Source organism: Anarrhichthys ocellatus, unplaced genomic scaffold, assembly GCF_004355925.1.
Source record: "Anarrhichthys ocellatus isolate YVR2014 unplaced genomic scaffold, GSC_Weel_1.0 scaffold21, whole genome shotgun sequence".
Classification (NCBI taxonomy): domain Eukaryota; kingdom Metazoa; phylum Chordata; class Actinopteri; order Perciformes; family Anarhichadidae; genus Anarrhichthys; species Anarrhichthys ocellatus.
The window spans coordinates 6,634,408-6,653,074 of NW_022280051.1; the positions used below are offsets into that span (position 1 = coordinate 6,634,408).

At 39.0% G+C, this 18,667-nt stretch overlaps 2 protein-coding genes across 3 annotated transcripts in view; one reads left to right on the top strand and one right to left on the bottom strand.

Annotated features, from left to right (window-relative positions):
* Positions 1-5,760: 5,760 nt before the first annotated feature.
* The window catches only part of LOC116389990 (F-box only protein 15-like), a 15,761-nt gene continuing 2,854 nt past the window's right edge, over positions 5,761-18,667 (bottom strand). Inside the window, exons 5-10 of one of the 2 annotated variants that reach the window (XM_031859194.1) lie at positions 18,270-18,470; positions 17,894-18,017; positions 17,736-17,818; positions 17,142-17,287; positions 16,709-16,833; positions 5,761-6,506 (exon numbers count right to left, since the gene is read on the bottom strand). In XM_031859194.1, the coding sequence (XP_031715054.1) occupies positions 6,324-6,506; positions 16,709-16,833; positions 17,142-17,287; positions 17,736-17,818; positions 17,894-18,017; positions 18,270-18,470 (862 nt within the window). In that variant the 3' untranslated portion in view covers positions 5,761-6,323. Of the gene's footprint in view, positions 6,507-14,588; positions 16,008-16,708; positions 16,834-17,141; positions 17,288-17,735; positions 17,819-17,893; positions 18,018-18,269; positions 18,471-18,667 lie in introns of those variants that run through there. The other variant, XM_031859193.1, reaches the window with a different exon arrangement.
* On the top strand, positions 5,780-10,184 carry LOC116389991 (pyrin-like). The gene is made up of 4 exons (XM_031859195.1): positions 5,780-6,289; positions 6,443-7,097; positions 8,074-8,359; positions 8,573-10,184. The coding sequence occupies exons 3-4, from the start codon at positions 8,083-8,085 to the stop codon at positions 9,667-9,669; spliced, it is 1,374 nt and encodes a 457-aa protein (XP_031715055.1). The 5' UTR covers positions 5,780-6,289; positions 6,443-7,097; positions 8,074-8,082; the 3' UTR covers positions 9,670-10,184.

Below are 18,667 nucleotides of genomic sequence, written 5' to 3' on the forward strand. Positions count from 1 at the left end.
TTGCTTTTCGGCCGTCGCCATCTTGCTTTTCGGCCGTCGCCATCTTGGTATTTGTCCGTCGCCATCTTGGTTGTAAGTAAATGCTGGAAATGTTGAAGTTAATTACCTGAGAATAATTGCTTAATTGCTCATTTCTGCTCACATATTTTGACTTTTTCATCTCTTGTAATTAAATCAAATAACCAGTTTAAATGTTTCTGAGAGTAAAGTAAGCAGACCACAGCAGTACTTTGACTGAATACATTTAGTTTGTATGTATTTAGTCATGGTCCACCTGTGTTTTGCTGCAGTTTTAAAGATGTTTTCTCTCTGTTAAGATCATCTATTTCCTGCGTGGGAACAGTCCCTGAATGCAGCATCTATTATTCATGGAATATATGAGCACTCTGCTGTAAGGCGTTAATGTACAGAGACAGAGCTGCAGATAATTGGTTATTTCTTGACCATTAAAGGCCATAAAAGCTCTGCTGTGTGACAAGACATCCGCATGGTTAGAGCACTTTATCTGTGGTAGAGTTCAGCCACAGAAACAACAGCAGATAAAAACATAAAGATGCCAAGAGGAGCAAGAAAAAGTCAACAGTTCTACCAGTTTGATAGTCAGATGTCTGAGAGGACTACTCGTTATGTCTGAATGGTCTCTTCTGCTTTTATAGTGTAGAAAGTCTCTCTACTAATAAATGTTATTTAGTTTAGTAGATGGAGAACAAAACGCTGCTCAATGGTTCAACTGAAAGAGACAAAGATCCTCTGAGCAACAGTTGAATAAGAAGAGAAGAAATCAGCAGTCATTGGTGAAATAAACTGGAAGTTTAGATTTAAACAGGAACAGCTTCCTGTTTCACAGTTTCACAATAAAAGCAGCCTGGAACAAGCTGGAATTAACTTTAGCAAAGCTCTTCTTCACAGTAGAAATAGAAGGTTAGTCTAGATTTGTTGGAGTATGAACGTAAAGAAACCATCTGGTGTTTGAATTATACTTATTTTATCTGTTAGAATAGTTATTATTGGAGGAAAGAAGAGAAACATCAATATAACAGCAAATAAGTGGAGAGAAATAGATCTTTTCCAAAAGCGTCCATGTTTGTTCCTCTTTTTTTAGCCCTCAGGAAGCATCACTTAGCATCTAAAAGCTAGAGCAGAGCCACTAGTTACAAACTTTAATAAGAGCCCTGCCCCACCCTCACCATCATCATTAGGTAAACACATCATGTCCACCATGTCCGCTGAGTGGGTCGAATCAAGTTAGCATTGATTGAACATCATTTCTGGGAACATGGACTGAAATAAACTCGGCAGGCAGCCGGACTGATGCTCAAACAGCAGGAGGTTTATTTTAAACAGAGCTAAAGGCTAAATATTATTTCTGACAGTTGACAGAAAAAGAAGAATGATGAGATGATATTCGTTCCAAATAGTTTGATCGGTGGTCTCTATAAAAGCCGATCAGAAGAGTCGATCAAATGGCACAAAAACGTGCAAGACGAATTCTTTATGCGCCGCTAAAGCTGTGTCTCTTAAGAGAGAGTGGAATATGTCGTAAATACGTGACACTCATCTTTAAATCCAATAGTTATCACACAATGTTAAGAACAATTGAATAAATCAATAATGCTACACAATAAATAGAAGGCTTTAAATAGACACAGTGATCGGTGATCATATGGGAGATCAATGATCAGCCTCAGAAATCCTCATCGTAGCACCCGCACCGTTATTGTTAGTTATTAATCGTAATTCAAGCATAAAGAGAGAGAGAGAGAGAGAGAGAGAGCTTGTCAAGTGGACCAACAACAAGGGATGTGATTGGCTGAGAGACCAAAGAAAACACATGTCCCCAAATATTCCTCTAACTCAAGACAACTAGTGGTTAAGACACAAATAATGAAACATATGTGACAACGAGAGGGTTTACGAGACGACGGAAGAAGCCGAAATTGTTCAAATGCTACTTTTAATTAGCATTGCTAGCTTGGTTTCTTGTAGCGGGAAACAGAACTGAGCTTTAAAAATGAGTAAAACTAACACGGTAATGTTTGTAAATCAACATGCTGTGTCTTTAAAGTAAGGGGAAGCTGCTCGTCTATACTCACAAATATAATGCAATTAAATTACAATCCAAAGTCGTCTGATTGATAATCTTTGTCTCTCTGACTGCCCCCCCCCACCACCTATAATAATGTGAATGATAACAAGTGCATTTCTACAGCACTGTTACAACAAACCTTCAACAACAAGTGTTGTCAGGTTTGTGTTGAGCAAGAACTTAATCCAGTGGAGTTTTAGATTAACCGACTGTTTGGTGTTTAATGGGGGAAGTCCCGAGCAGAGAACGTGAGGAGATAGAGATACGTGAGGCATTGTTTGTGGGTTTGTAACGTGGGCCGAGGAGCAACATGAGGCTGCAGATGTCAGGCGTGATCTGAAGCCGAGCGGCGAGTCCACGCCCTGAAACTGAGCAACCTTTTTGTTCATTGGGGGGGCAGAGACACAATGGAGAGCCCACACAACCTGTTTGACTCTACTGAACGGTTGAATGGAGCAACAAGAAGAAGAGAGGAGCTGCTCTGCACAGACACAACTGAACAATTCAAAGTTTAATGAACAAAACTAAACACAGATTGAAAATAAATGAAATTAGACAGCCAGCCAGCCAGCCAGCCAGCCAGATAGATAGAAAGTTAAAATACAAAAGAAGAAGTAATACTTCAAACATCTGCTCAACTTGAGTTGAGTAAAACATATAGTATAAGTCTAACAGTACAACACGTCCATAAAATGAATCCTGCATCACAAAATCCAAACACTTTAAGTGAGAAAACTCCTCCAATGACAAACCAAATAAACCCACAACTGACAGAGACTTAGAGAACTCTCGGAAACAAGAATAATATGATTTAAACGTCTCCAAAGTAATAAAAAAGACATTATTAAGATGTAATGATGTTAAAAACATTTATTAAATGACTTTGTTTTGTTTTCTAGACTCACCCAGAAAAGGAGGTTGAAGAAGAAGAGGAGGAACTTGATGCATTTATTCACAGCCATGGCTTTTTCTTTAGTTGTCTTTATTCCTTCGTCCTCAGCGGCTTCTTATCCGACTCTCGACTCGCTGCCTTCAAACAAACACTAGCTTCCTTCAGAACGAGAGACTCCCTCAGGCTGGTAAACAGAGCAGCCTGCTCTACCCGTTTACACTTCCCTGAGGGAGCGTCCCTTTTCTTGCCCTTCCTCCTTCCCTTTCCCGATCCCGCCTCTTCTCTCCTACACCCCCTTCTCTCCTTTCCCCCTCCTGCTCCTTTCCTTCTTTGCATCCTTCTTTCCTACCAAATAAAACTCAGTTGGGCTCGAAACCGACAGACTCAAGTAGAAGTACTAATACCACGCTGTGAAAATACTTTGCTACAAGTAAAAGTCCACTACTGAAAATATTTCTTACCTAAATTGATGTAAGAATAATCAGAATTATTTATTTTTTTTTAAATACTAGAATATGACGAGCTAATTTTTAATAAATTACACACTGATAATAAAAATCCTGCTTGATCTACTTAAAACAAATGCTTATTACGTAGGTCAAACTAGTTCATTTTTTGTACTTAAAAATTATCTTTTTTATGTCAAGTCAACTTAACTTTTTCATTTACATCAAGCCAAAGTGTTTTACAGTGATTTTAAGCGATTGTTGCTTGAGAAGAGATATTTGTTTTGAACCTATGAGATGTTTTGAACGCTGAGTTCATACTCTGTCAGTGGATGAGGGATTTTCCACAAACTGAACAATGATTATTATTCACCACATTTGCCTAAAGACATATTCAACATCAGCCATCAACCATTAACTTCACTGACTTTTGAACGAGGCAGAGCTGATGTGGTCCACACTGGCTCCTCCCACTTTATAACTGCAACACGTTTGCACTCATGTGTGTATTATCTTATCCCATGTCAGTATTTTAGGAGTTGTAGTTTTATGTATTTATAGTGTATTCTAACATATTATTTATATCGTGTACTCTAGTATTGATATGTATATTTTTACCATGTATTTACTGTCGCTGTTTCTGTAACAATAATCTCCAAGTATGGATTAATAAAAGTATCTATTCATTCATCACTGCAGTATAACTTGCTGTAAACTACACAGTTCTTACAGCATAAAGTAATTAATCACAAACTGGCTGGATGGTGTTTCCTCAGTAAGAAGATCTCATGTTGGAATGAAGCTTGAATGAATCGTAACAAAAAGTAAATAACAGGTTTAATTTCGTTAACAGAACTCTTTGGTTTTACTTAACTCTGAAGAATTGTTGATCATTTTAACCTGATCACAGACTCTAAATGTATCTTTTCATTCTTCTCCTGACAACATGTAGTGAAGCTGAAGTAGTAAAAGAACAGCACTGACACAACAACATGGTCCTTAAAGGTAGAATCAGTGAAATACGACTCTGTACTACCATCTAGTAGCAGCTGTGTGAAACTACAAGCAGAAAACACTGTTTAATTAACTTACAAATGTTCCTGCTCACCAGTTAGCTCACAGACGGCTGCAGTGAGATTAGACCCGAGACTGAATGAGTCCAGCTGGTTAATATTTAACTTAAAAATTCAAATAATTCTTTGTCAAGCTGGTGATTGTAAAAGCTGGTCTGACAGGCAGTTCTTTGTTTGCTCGTCTTCACTGGTGTGTTGATTTAGAAACAGCAGGTGTTTAACTGCTTTACAGAAAAGAAAAAATAAATAGGTTGGGACTTTAGCCGGGGTTTAAAAGTGCTGATAGATGGAGAAGTCTGGATGTAGAATATGTTCTGAGGAGATCAGAGTCTGGATGGATTGGTCATGCAGACCTTTAAAAACTAATAAAAGAATCTTAAAATAAATTCTATATTTCACTGGAAACCAGTGGTGCTATAAAGGTACAAGCCAACTTAAGACAAATAACAGATCTCCAAAAGAAAGAACATTGTATTTATAAAAAGATATACTGGTAATGAGTATTATTAGTTTGTCCAATTTCAAAGCAGAATCTAGAATGACATCTACATTTATGAGATGTGTTCAGAGATTTGAAGGCTAAATAGGACAAAGAAATTTAAACCGACAATAAAAAGTCTCTGTCTTACTCTCAGTTAGCTGTAGAACATATTTTCCCGTCCAGTGTTTCATACCTTCATTGTGCTTTCTGAACAGAGACCCTAGTGGAAGCTCGATGAAAATCAAACGGGACCTAAGATAGATCTTTGAGGTACACCACGGGAAACGTGAGCAGAAGAAGATGGAAAATTAACAATCATGAGGCCAACCAGAGACATTTGTTTCCATCACTTCCTTTTTATCCTGTTAGATATTGATGTGAAATTGTCATGATTAACGTGTGAATTCTTGAGTTATGGCTAAAAAAAAAAAAAGTGTTTTGTGAGAAATTTTAACAAATTCCTCCCGGGCACCCGTGTTATTGTGTTTACAAGAATGTACTGTAACTTTGACCCGAACACAAAAGGGTTAATAAAATACTGTACAGACTTGTAAAGCCCCTTTAAGGGAGATGTGCGATCTTGTGCTTTAAAAATAAAATGAACGTTGACTCGTCAAAGAAGTATAAGTGCAAAAATACAAGCAACAAAATCCACATAAAACAGAACATCAAGGCACAGAGAAACCTTTAATTATGCATAATAGTTTTGGTGGGCGTAACAGCTGATACATGTGTCTTTAATACAGCGACAGAGAGAAAGAGGAGGGGTCAAGAGTGTGCGTCTACGTGGCAGAGAGTGAAGGCAGGGTTAGTGTTTGTTTCTAGCAGATGGGGGATGTGGAGGTCTAGAAGAAGCAGCTCAGGCTTAACATGCTTATCTGCTGAACAGCAGCCTCTATGTGTATATAAAATCTTCCTCAGTCAGCTGTTTTTCGGAGTTGTACCTCTTTGTAGGATACTGGTAATTGAGTTGTTCCTTTCAGCTGTTTCTAGTTCTCTGTGTTTGTAGAGCTCGAATCTCACCGTGCTCGCTTGTAGTGAACATCTGTTGCTGTTGTGCGGTCTCTGCAGGTAGAGTGAGCTCTTTCCTTGGCTGATTTATTGAGTTCGTCTGAGTTTTGTTTGGGGAAAAAACCTATTTGCCTCTCACGTCGGGTGCTTGAGAGTCCAGAGTTGTCTCTTTCGTGGGTTTGTTTTAGCGAGCTAACGGAGCAGGAAGTGTTTAACCTCAGTGAGAGTCTATGTGGTCCTGACTGAATTCAAGACTTTGGCTCGGTGCCTGGAATTCCATGTGCTGTGCGATCAAGTCCGGTAAGTTTACTGTTTATGGAAATGAGTGAGTGGCTCACCTCCTGTGCAGCATGGTGGCTTCTGAGATGTGGATGGTGTCGTATCCGTATTTGAGCTTTGCCCTTCTTTGTTGGTTGTCTCTTTGAACATCTCTTTTGTCTTTGTTCGTGACAGGAAGCTTGTTGAAGCGCTCGCTGATGTCTTGTTCCGAGTGGTCCAGATCGTGTGAAGTTATAATCTGAAAACAAAAACATAATGTTGCATGATTGTTTTTTCTTGGATTAGCAGTGTAACTGGAGGTTGCTCTCAGCTCTACAGAACATTTTAGCGTTTTTAAACTCATTGTTTTGGGAGGGGGGGGGGGGGGTGTTTTTTGAAACAATACAGAAAATGATTGAAATCCCATCTTAAAGAGCTTTCGATGTAAAATCCATGTTTATTTGAAGATAATGACTTTTTATTTTACCATAGTCTCTTTATTTCAACCTGCTCTGCCTAGACACTGAGCTGTGGTTCCTCTGGCCTGTTGTCTTTTCTACTTGCATTGTGACAGTTTAATTTAATTATCTGATTATTCACTTTGTCAATAATGTTATGAGCCTCAAAAACACAACAACAGTTGACTCCAAACCAAGCATTTCTATCCATGTTGTATCCAAACTGGAATGTCTCTTTGTAGCATTGAAGCACAGCTGATTCGTTGATAAGATGTGATGTCACACTGACGTTTCTTTATTAGGTTGGGAAGGTTTGAGGATTTGGCTGCAGTCCGACACCAACGGCTGAGAAGCAGCAAGTCACTGTAACTTCATCTGGAGGAGTTTAACAGGTAAGATCAGCTTCTGGAAACACTTGATTAATGAATTATTGTCCGTCATAAATTATTATAGTGTAACAGTGTAGAATGTACTCGTATATTTAAAAAATTATGAATTGTATTAATTAAAAAGTATGTGAAGTAAAGATATGATCTGAAATGTTCCTAGATTTCATCATAACTATTCATCATGGGTGAGATTCGACATGTCACAACTGGCCTCACATAGCTTTCAAAGAACAGAATTTTTTTTTTTTTTTTTCAAAACTTGATCCAATTTTTATTCAGTACAAAATTGCCTGAACATTGGAGATTCAAAACAACTAATGCAGTTGTTATTCCTCTAGAGATGTATTTTTAACAAAATGACCATTTGTCATATAGATGTCGGACCTGAGGCTCTGTAGTACCTGGGTGTTATTTGTCAAACTAATGTCAGAACTAAGTTTCTACCAAACACATACATTTAGTTTGCCCATGGACTGTATATAAGATATGACCGTAGTCACCATGACATCACCCATTAGTTTGTGGACTGACGTTTTGAAGCCTCAAGTTCTGCATTTTGGCCGTCAGCATCTTGTTTTTTTGCAACCAGAAGTGACAGGAGAGGGAGGAGCTAAGTACAACCAAACGCTGAATCATTTTTAGGCGACCAAAATATTTATGGTGACCCTGCTTCATGGTCTGTTTGACTCTAAATGGACCATAATGTACTAAATGAACATCATGCTGTATTGAAGAAGACTTGAAACTAGAGATTGAGACCATAAACTCATGTTTACAATGTTTACTGAGGTAATAAATCAAGAGAGAAGTAGAGTCATTTTCTCATAGACTTCTATACAACCAGAGGAGTCGCCCCCTGCTGGGAGAAAAAGTTCCTCTGGTCCAAAAATGCCTAGCTTGTGGAACTATTTGGTCAAAGAGGGGCTTTTGATCATCCAATTAGAAAACCTGCAATTATTAGCATTCTTTGTTTTGCTAGGGAACCACGATGACGGCACACGATCTTTGGAAAACTCTGGTGAACCTGTCAGAAGAACAGTTCAAGGAGTTCAAGTGGTTCCTGAAGCAGGAAGACATCCATGAGGGCTTCTCAGCCATCTCAGCGGCCCGGCTGGAGAGGGCAGACAGGCAAGATACTGTCGATCTGATGGTGCAAAAATATGGCTGCCCTGGAGCTCTGGAGATAACCATGAGCATTTTAGAGGAGATCAGCAGGAATGATCTGAAGCAGTGTTTGTTCAACACTGTTGGCTCCAGACGAAAAGGTAAGTTAAGGAAATGTGAAAATATAATCTCTCATAGCTATAATTTAAATGTTTTAGATAAATATTTAATAAACATTTAGGTAAATAGAAGTATTGGATCAGACTCAGTATCGTCAGATACCCAATATTAAAGGACTTTGATGCGGATCAGGAAAAAACAACAACTTGAGATTTAAGATTGACCAGATGTGTTTGTGTTCTGCTTTGTTTTAGACCTTAAGAATCATGACTCTCCTCCTCTCAATTGTGATTATGGAAGAATGAAGTCCAAGCTTGTGGAGACAACGGCTGAGATTAAGCTGATGATCCAGAAGAGAGAGATGAAGATCTTGGAAATCAACCGCTCAGCAGAGATCAGCAGTAAATCTGCAGACACACACATCGCAGACAGTGAGCAGGTCTTTACTGTTTTGCAGCAGTCTGTCAAGAGAATTCTGGGTAATCTCATTGAGGCAATAAAAGAAAAGCGTGAAACGACAAAGAAACACGCCAAAGGATTCATCCAAGAGCTGGAGCAGGAAATCTCTGAGCTGAGAAAGAAAGGCGCTGAGGTGGAGCAGCTCTCACGCACCGCAGACCACCCTGAATTTCTGCAAAGATTCTCGTCCCTTAATGCTATTCCACCCACCAAGAACTGGACAGAAGTCAGCATCCCTCCACCGTCATATGGGGGAAGTGTGGGGGTCGCCATGAATCAGCTGGAGGGAACACTTGTGAAAGAGAAGGAGAAATTGTTTGCTAAAACCAAGCTGAAAAGGGTCCAGCAGTTTGCAAAGCATGTGACTTTGGATCCCGATACAGCAAATGCCAATCTCATTTTGTCTGACGATGGGAAAACAGTTCACTGTGGTGACGCAACACGAAACCTCCCAGACAACCCAGAAAGATTTAATCCTGCTATAAATGTCTTGGGAAAGCAGAGTTTCTCTTCGGGGAGGTTTTACTACGAGGTTCAGGTTAAAGGGAAGACTTCCTGGGATTTAGGCGTCGTCAAAGAGTCGATCAACAGGAAGGGGTCGATCTCAGCAAGCCCCGAGAATGGCTTCTGGACGATATGTTTAAGGAAAGGAGATGAGCACAAAGCTCCTGCTGTCAATCTTAGTGTAAAAACTCAGCTGGAGAAGGTGGGCGTGTTTGTGGATTATGCGAAGGGTTCAGTCTCCTTTTATGACGTTGACTCTGCAGACCTTATCCACAGCTTTACTGACTGCTCCTTCACTGAGAAACTCTACCCATTCTTCAGTACCGGTCGTCATTACGATGGTAAAAACGCCACCCCTCTGATCATCTCTACTGTCAATTACGATTAGATTTGATAAATCATCTACTTCTGCAACTGATTCAGCAATTTAAGAAACATCGCAAATTATAGCAACTGTGATGTTTGTGTTTAAACAAGTTCATGATCTACAACAGTGTAGGAGATGAGTGAAATGCTTTGAAACTGTCTGAAAATGTATCAGGATTTGGTTTTAGTACCCAGATGTACCACTAGACAGAGCCACGTCCTCTGTGATGAAATGGAGTTAAAGATGCGTCTGTGAATAAATGTCTTTGATGTAATCGTGTGGAAATCCCTTCCTTGTATTCGTCTGCTGGCTTTCCCAGTCAGCTAGCGTTGAAGAACTCATGCAAAGTCCTGTTGACCTGTTTACTGTAGTAGAATGTTTCAATGGTATACTGGTACACGGTGAGCCCTCAGACAGAGCGTTGGTCTGAGACAGTAAGCCAACCAGCAAAGGACTCAGAACTGATCTACAGTGTAAAATACTCGACTCTACTTATAATAATTGATGCATTCATGTGTTCATCATTTTAATGTTGCAGCTGGTAAAGGTGGATCTCATTTTATTACTTTATATACTACTGGGTAATTTAATCTATAATAATACATCATCATTTATTAGTTGATTTGTTTCATTGTTATTCTGAATCTGCAAAGTAACTAAAGATATAAAATAATGTAGAGCAGCAAAAAGTACAACTTTAACATGAGATGATGTGGAGTAGAAGAATAAACTAGCTCAAGTACTTCAGAATTGCACTTTAGTACATTACTTGAGTAAATGTACTTTGTTGCATTACAACATATTTAATAACTAATGCTAATTACAAACTACTAATATGTTTAACATCACAATTCATAATAAATCTGGAAAGTAAACAGTTGTTGAGGTACAGGATTACATTGTTTTAATGATTAAGATTTGTACTTTGCATAAAAATAATGTGCCAGAGTTCCCAAAAGCCCCAAAAGCCCTGAAATCCAATAAAAGTATTTTCTTTGTAGCTGTAAGCAGATGACTTCCTTTCATTTTGAGCAACAGCCCTTTTAAAATGTCTGTGCACATCCCTGTAGTGGAGGAAGTAAGGAAACTGACAAGTCTACACTCTGGATCACAGCAGGAAGAAAAGTCAAAAAGACTTTATTGCCAGGTATTATGAATTGTATTATATTGATACATGGAATTTGCCCCAGCACAGTCCGGGCAATGTAGTTTGATGTCAAATATTAACAAATTCATGCAGATTATGCAATAAACTATTGAAGATAAGCAGAAGAGAAAGTGAAGAGAAGTGATTCTGAGTCAGTTTACCTGAAGCTGAAGCTACAGTCCAGACGTTTGGGTTTCTGTCTGAAGACAAATTAAAATACATTTCTTGGATCTTTCTAAATAACACACAGGTGAGCACTTCTGGTTACACTTCTGATTACATTCAAGGCAAGTTAAGTATAATATATGTCAAGATGTGGCAACAGCAGAAGTTTATACCTGTTAATGTACATTTGTACTAAACAAAGGAGAATATTTTAATAAATGGACCTTTTTATAAAAATTGATTTGATAGATTTATCATCAGGAACTATGTGTGTTGTTACAATCGCCATTTTCTTTTGTACTCGTCAAACGACCCTGGAAAACATTTTTCATCAGCACCAATGTGCAACAGAGCTCCCCGACCCCAAAGAACGAGGTGTTATATTGAATTAGTCTCAACCTGCTATACCTCAATTAAAACGTGTATGTTAGAATGAGTATTGAGTGTACTTGTGGATTATGATGGTATGGATAAAATAAATATGTTAGATGGAGAGTTGCTCCATGCTACATACTGTATTCTCTCCACTTTTTGCAGCTGGTCTGAAGCTGTGAACATGTGAGCTTCCTGTGTATCTGATGTGAGGAAGCTCTTTAACGGTGAGGAGACAACCTTTACTTTCTTTAACAGGAAGTGGAAAGTTTTGAGACCAAGACGGTGAGCACCGACTGATAAACCTGTACGGTCATTGTTAGAATAGCTCACAAGAACTGTTGGACAGAATATTCTAGAGGTGTTCATCTTAATAAAGCTGAAGGACTCAAAGGAGGTGCTGAATCTAGCAAGGAGAGTTATTTTCTGTACTAAATGGTGCATTGTTTGAATGTATATTACATGTCTAGTTTCTATTTGAAGGTGACTACTCATTGTCTCTGCTGTCACATTTGCATTTTAGAGGCTGGGTTAAATCAACCCAGCCTCTAAAATGATCAATACTATACTATTGTGTGACTTTTATACGGTTCTCAGCAAAAAGATGTGCTACAGAATAAGAGTTAAAGTGTAAATACACAATGATGCAGCATGAGATGATGATATGTGTACACATCAGGTGATGGTTTTGAGGAGATTAGAGCAGGATGTGGTTTCAGTTGACTACTTCCACTTATGAAGACACACAGTAAAGTGTGATAAAAGTGTTAAATATTGTTCAGGCCCATCATTAAGCCCTGCAGTGGGTATCCAGCTGTGCAATCATACATTTTTTGGGCCCTCTGAGATGTAACATCATTCTCCAGCCATGACCTAATTTCCTTCTGGGGATAAATAAATGTTCATCTTGTCAGATGCATTTAAATCCTCTCAGCCAAGCAAGGAGCAGACACTCAGCAGCTTGGTCCGGTCTTATATATACATTTTATCTGCACAGGCTAAACTACAGTTATTGGCCCATGTGGCTTGAATGCCAACAATGTGAATTAAACTTAAACTATAGGTCTGTATCAATAGTGAAAGAAGAGGAAACATCATGACAACCTGACATGAAGGCTACATTCACATGGAGTAAAATCAGTTAAATTCTGCATTTTATAATTCTACTACTGCTGACAAGCGGAGGAAGCAGCTGTTATTGGAGTTTAATCCTTTTGATAATTCCGAGAAAAAAAAAGTAAACTGAAACTTCAAATCTTTGTCTTGAATTTTGAAAAATAAAAAAATGTATTCAAACTAAAAAATAAGTGAAGGAAAAGTGTTTTTGGGTTAAATATAACTTTGATTCAGTTTTGGTACTCATGAGTGACAGCTTAATCAAGAAGGCTGAGGAGCTTCCTCAACCACGTTGCCTTCAGGAAACGTAGGTTTTGATCATTTTAACATTTTTATCAAATGATCAAAACTATTGGCCTGGATTTGGTTCCATACATTCACACTTTGTTTCATTTTAAAACACATCTTTTGCTACGTTTTAGAGCCCCTTAAACAGAGATGTTTGAAAACGCCAACGACGCCGTTTTAGTTTGAAAACTCCAGGGTTGTGTTGCAGTGTGGACGGGCAGAAACGGGGACATTTGGGTAATTGGGTTTAAGTAGTCACGACTTTTCCTTCTCCGATTCGTCACAACAACAGCCTTGATTATCGATCGACTACCAGTGGGTATGTCAACATGGATAAAGGATTACAGGTGTTGCTGATCTTGTTGTCTATACTAACAGCATTTGTGCAGTTAAATTCTGTATTTTATAATTCTACTAATGCAGACATGTGGAGGAAGCAGCTGTTAATGGAGAGATTAGTGAGCAGCGTGTCCAGCGGCGTAATCAGTGCTACAGAGCGGACGTCTGAAGTCACGGTTTGAGGCTTTGAGGGGGACGATGGACACAAAACTGAGGGCTTTCCTTTTCTTATTAATGCTTATTTTGTTCTGCACAACTATTGCAAAGTTCACAAAGAAACTGTAAACAAACAAAATCATAAATGCTCTCCAGTGAGACAGCCACCCGGCAGAGCTACGAGTGAGAGAACAAACAACGAAACAGATGAAAGGAGAGAGAGACGTGTGTTGACATCATTTATTGACCCATAATCTAGAAGACTTTGATTTGTTAGTGTTCATTTTTAAAGTAAATTTGATGTGTGTGTGTGAGATAGATCTCAAGTACCAAGCACAACCTTTAATTATTAAAGAGTACAATAATACTCTGTTGTATTTTCATTCAGAGTTATTGTTCGTGAACTCCTGTAGCGGTATGTGAGGTAAAAGTGTTTAAAAAAATTATAGTTTGAGCCCCATTTATTATTTTCCTGTATAAAAGTAAATAATACTGGAATACAAGAGGAGAGCAGCACTTTATTGTACTGGCTGTTGTCATTCATAAAAACATGGAGCAAAATTATAAATTAGACAATTATTTCATATGAAATACAAATTTGTGCCACTAGAATCTCTGTTTGAATTTCTGTTTATAGCTAATTATTTAGAAGGGTTGCTCTTCCATTTTTGACGACATCTAGATCTTGTTCCTTTGGAGTTTGAACAGTTGTGAAGTTGCAGCGGAGGAGATACTATTTTTTTTATTTATTTCCTCAGAAAATAAAACTGATTCAGAATTGTCCTTTACTTTTAGCAGGCAGCCATGACGGTGAAACTTAAAGAGGAGCTCTTAAAAACTCTGGAGGACTTGATCAATTCAAGTGGTTCTTGACGGAGGACGATGTCCTGGAAGGCCTTTCAGGCATCCCAGTGGCTCAGCTGGAGAACGCAAAAAGGCATTACACGGTGGATCTAATGGTCCAGAAATATCAGGGTCCTGGAGCTACGAAGGTAACCACGAAGATTTTAGAAATGATCGGCAGGAATGATCTGGTGCTGCGTTGCCAGAATTTCAACTTGAAATTAACTGATAATTGTGTCTTTCTTCACAAAAAAAATGATTTCTAATAGTTTAAGTGAGGTTCCAGAAGAACATCGATGTGATTGGTCAGATTTTGAGACGGTTTATTTAATTACATGAAGACTAATTCACTTTAATATCTGAAATTACATTACAGTCATTTAGCAGACGCTTTTATCCAAAGTGGCTTACAATTCAGATTCTATCACATTTCTACACCGTAGGCACAATTTTGGGGTTAAGAGTCTTGCTCAAGGACACGTCGACATGCGACTAGCGGAGCCGGGGATCGAGCCGCCGATGCTCTGATTGAAGGACGGCCCTGCTCTCCACTTAGCCACGGGCGCCCACTGAAATACAGATGTGTTGTAAATGGAGGCTTTGAAACAGTCTGCAGTAGACTTCAATGAATTGCATTATATAACTGATTAAATATGAATGTCAGATGAGCTTTAGTACAGATGATAAATGTGCAGAAGTAAGAATTTTTAAATGGAAATGTTCGAGGCCCAAGTTATAAATAGAATGGGACTAAATGTCTCCATAGACTTCAATGAAATATGTAGCTGACCATTTTGAAATGTAAATGTAGATTGTTGTATATACATAGCTGGGATATAAATACAGTGGTTCACTGTAAGATTAGTTTAAAAATACAACAGTTGTCAATAAGAAAATCAATGCAAGTTTACAACAATCACACTAATCAATATGCTCTGAATGTTTGACATGATTTGATCTGTTCAGTTGGCCATTTTGGATTTGCACCTCACTGTTTTATTGACATTTATGATCCTTACAAAGATCTTCACTATTTTCTGAGCATTGTAAATGTTGCCATTTATAGATATTATAAGAAGCAGTTTATTCTTGTTTGTGTTTTTGAAATTAATAAATGAGTAAATCCTGAAATTCAATATATACGTATATCTAGTCTGTTTTATCTCCTCGTCACTGATATTATTTGCAAATTACATTTTGCACTTTTTACGTTTACTCAACAAGTGTAATAGAAAGAAAAACAACAGTGACACACTTCCTGTACCGGTAACAAATTAACAATAAACTCATTTTAGAGGCTTTTCCTCAATAAAATGTGTATTTTTCTCCTGAAAAACACTCCAAACTCCTCAGACTCATGAATAAATCTTCTTTATTTCCATTCTCACAGAATGTAACTGGCTCTTTGTACAACAAACTAAAATATGTAACTGAAATCCAAAATGAAATGTGGCACTGAATGCTTTTCCAGGATCCAGTCACTGATACATTTACATAATCACATTTAATAGAAACAAAAGCAGTGACACACGCCCTGCATTGTCAACAAAATACAAAAATGAACGAATGCAGCTGCAACCGCATAAGCTCGACATAAACTACGACGGGATTTGTTGTGAACTGCAGAACTCAGTCGCTGGATCAGGACGGTGAAACATGTTCAGCTTCAGTACGCTCTGCTGAAGCGCTCGTTGACTTTGGCGACAGGAACGTAGAGGACGAGGCTGACGACGAAGAACTGCTTCTGCTCCTCCAGCCAGACCAGCTTCATCTTCACGTGACCCTCGGGGTCGTAGAAGTGCATCAGGAAGTGCTCGCCGCCGTAGTCGACGATCAGCGGCCACTTGGTGCCCAAGATGAAAATGGACGAGCTGACGCACCAGAAGGGTTTCTGGAACTCGTCCAGCAGAGTCAGAGTCATGATGCAGCAGTTCTACGGAGGAACCGTCACAGCTGAAATAAAAAGGGATGCGAACCCTTTACCCCCCCCCCCACCGAACAGCTGAGCTAGAAAACAAACCTGAATCAGACGTCTACGACCGTGTTCAGGTTCGCTGGTTCACACTGAATCCATATTTCAGTTGTTTTCATGTGTGCTTACTTTATTCAGGACTCAAACTCATTTAACAGATTTATAAAACTTTTTCATGCTTTGGAGGCAAATCTTCATGAAAATTAAGAATAAAAAGGTCGGAGTTTGACGTTACAACATGAAGTGACGAAATTGATCTGCCAGAACATTTACGTACCGTTTTCATAAATATACATCTCAGTCGATATTAATTTAACCACATGAAGTCTTTTTTTACAACTATTTGAGACGAACGTTTCCATGACTTTTCTAAAACATTCAGTTTTTTCTCCGGGCTTGGAAAATGCTATTTTCAAATTCCTTGACTTGTCCAGGTCTGTGAACAACTAGTCATTTACTGATAGTTTTTTATTGAACCATTTCTATGGAATAGTTCAGGAAACACACTTATTATTGTAAGTCTGTGGAGCTGGAATCCCGAGGAAGTTACGGTTTAACCGACCAAAACATGTCTATTTAACGCTTTGTTTTTGTTTTACTAAACGAGGTATAACATGTTAATAGTATTAGTACTTTACTATTAGTAATACTAATAGATGTACCTCCACTGAGCCCTCCAGGGACTCGCTCTTCCACGGCAGCTTGATGTTGCCCGACAGCGATCTGTGCTCAGACAAGTTGTTCAAGTCGATGACCCTCAGCTCCACCAGACCGTCCTGGATCTGATCTGATGGCAGCAACACATCAGGTGTTAGAGATTTACACCTTCTTCTGTCAGGACTGTTCCAGGTATTTATTTAATCTGAGGTTAAAGTCAGACGGTAGAACGTCTAGAAATATTGAAAATAGCGATCAGATTACAACCCTCTAATTGATGTCATTTCCACGATTTAACGTCATAAAAATTTTTAACCAGCCAGATGACACGTTACTCAGATTAAATTAAACGATCAGGTAATCAGATTACCTGTTAATCAGGTTATATCATGTAATCAGATTACCTGTTAATCAGGTTACATCATGTAATCAGATTACCTTTGCGACAGCAGAGGTGGCGGAAGTTTCCCGACATGATCTCGGTGCCGGTGTTGTGCAGGACAAAGTGCAGCAAGTAGCCGTGCAGACCGAACTCAGGGTCCGAGTTATCCACGGGAGGAAGGGCGACTGGCTCGGCGTACGGGCTGCAGGAAGGGACAAAAAGGACGGATGAAGCAAAGCACCTCAGAGACGATCATAACCAGGAACGCAACAAAAATATTAGATTCAAACAAAGCTTGTGGAAGTTTAACTGAACTGATTCTTTGAAATGCATTTACTTGAGAATCAATAGATTTACTAAAATCTATTATCAGCCATTCAAGTCCTTTAGTGAAATGCTTTGTTGCACCCCCTACAGCACTGTTTGGTCATAATAAATAATAATACAAAACACAAATACAATATTTACTACAAAGAGAATCTAAACAACAAAGGAGGAAGATATTAGGTTTTAAATGTATCAATTAACTAAAGGTCAGACAGAACTAAACAATCTGTTCATTATTTAACATTTGACCAAATAGAGCTGCAGTGATGTGTTGTGACCAGCAGAGGGAGCTCTCAAACATCACTAAATCACAAACAACTCACCAGACTGGAGATCCCAGCAGACTTTTCTCCAGCAGCTTGTGGAAGTGAAGGGTGACCATGATGAAGGCGATGGTGTCTTCACCCTAAACACAAACGCATAAATAGATTATAATAATGAGTAATATATATTTAATGAAAGAGAGCATTAAACACTTTACCCTCCAGGTGGCGATGGTGATGCCGGGCTGTAGATGCCTCAATCTGACCAGGTTATCGTTCCCAAAGCGCCAATCATTACAAGTCCTCAAGTCCAGGTTCAAGATCAGAGAACGCCATCCAGGTCTGATGAAGAGGGAGAAGAGGAGGAGGAGGAGGAGGTAGAGGAAGGAGAGGTGAAGGTGCGGTGGTGGGCGGATCAGAACGAAACGTGGAGCAAATAGAACTTTAAATGATCAAGTTTACAAAGTAACACTATCAGAGATCGATGACGTCCTGATCACATGTTTTACTGAATATTGGAGAACGATCCTCAGTAAAACTTTATTGACACTGTGATGGTTAACATTAACGGTGACACCACCAGTTGTGTCTCACCTCCTGGCTTTGGGGCTCTTCTGCGTCTCCTTCCTGACCCCGTACAGCTGGATGGTTCTGATCTGATTGTATCTGAGGACGTGTTCTGCACTGAAGTGGACGATGGCGGAGGACTCGAAGAAGTACACTCTGCTCGGCTCCATCGTGATCTCCAGCCCCGAACAACAACACACCGTCAGCTCCCAGCTCACGTTCAGGTTCCTGTAGAGAACAACCAGATACCTCTGATGTTTACGGGTTCATCGTCTCGTCTATTAAATAAGGAGCTACGTTCACTCAGAGCCTAGAAACGCTAATATCAGACTAACTCAAGTTCACAAGAATGTTGGTTGTTGAACATGGTTCTACATGGTTTGTCTGGTTCTACATGGTTTGTCTGGTTCTGGTTTCTCTGGTTC

Coding starts and splice junctions, on each gene's coding strand:
- LOC116389991 (XM_031859195.1), top strand. CDS start 8,083: ATGACGGCACACGATCTTTGGAAAACTCTGGTGAACCTGTCAGAAGAA. Junction 8,360..8,572: donor TGTTGGCTCCAGACGAAAAG/GTAAGTTAAGGA, acceptor GCTTTGTTTTAG/ACCTTAAGAATCATGACTCT.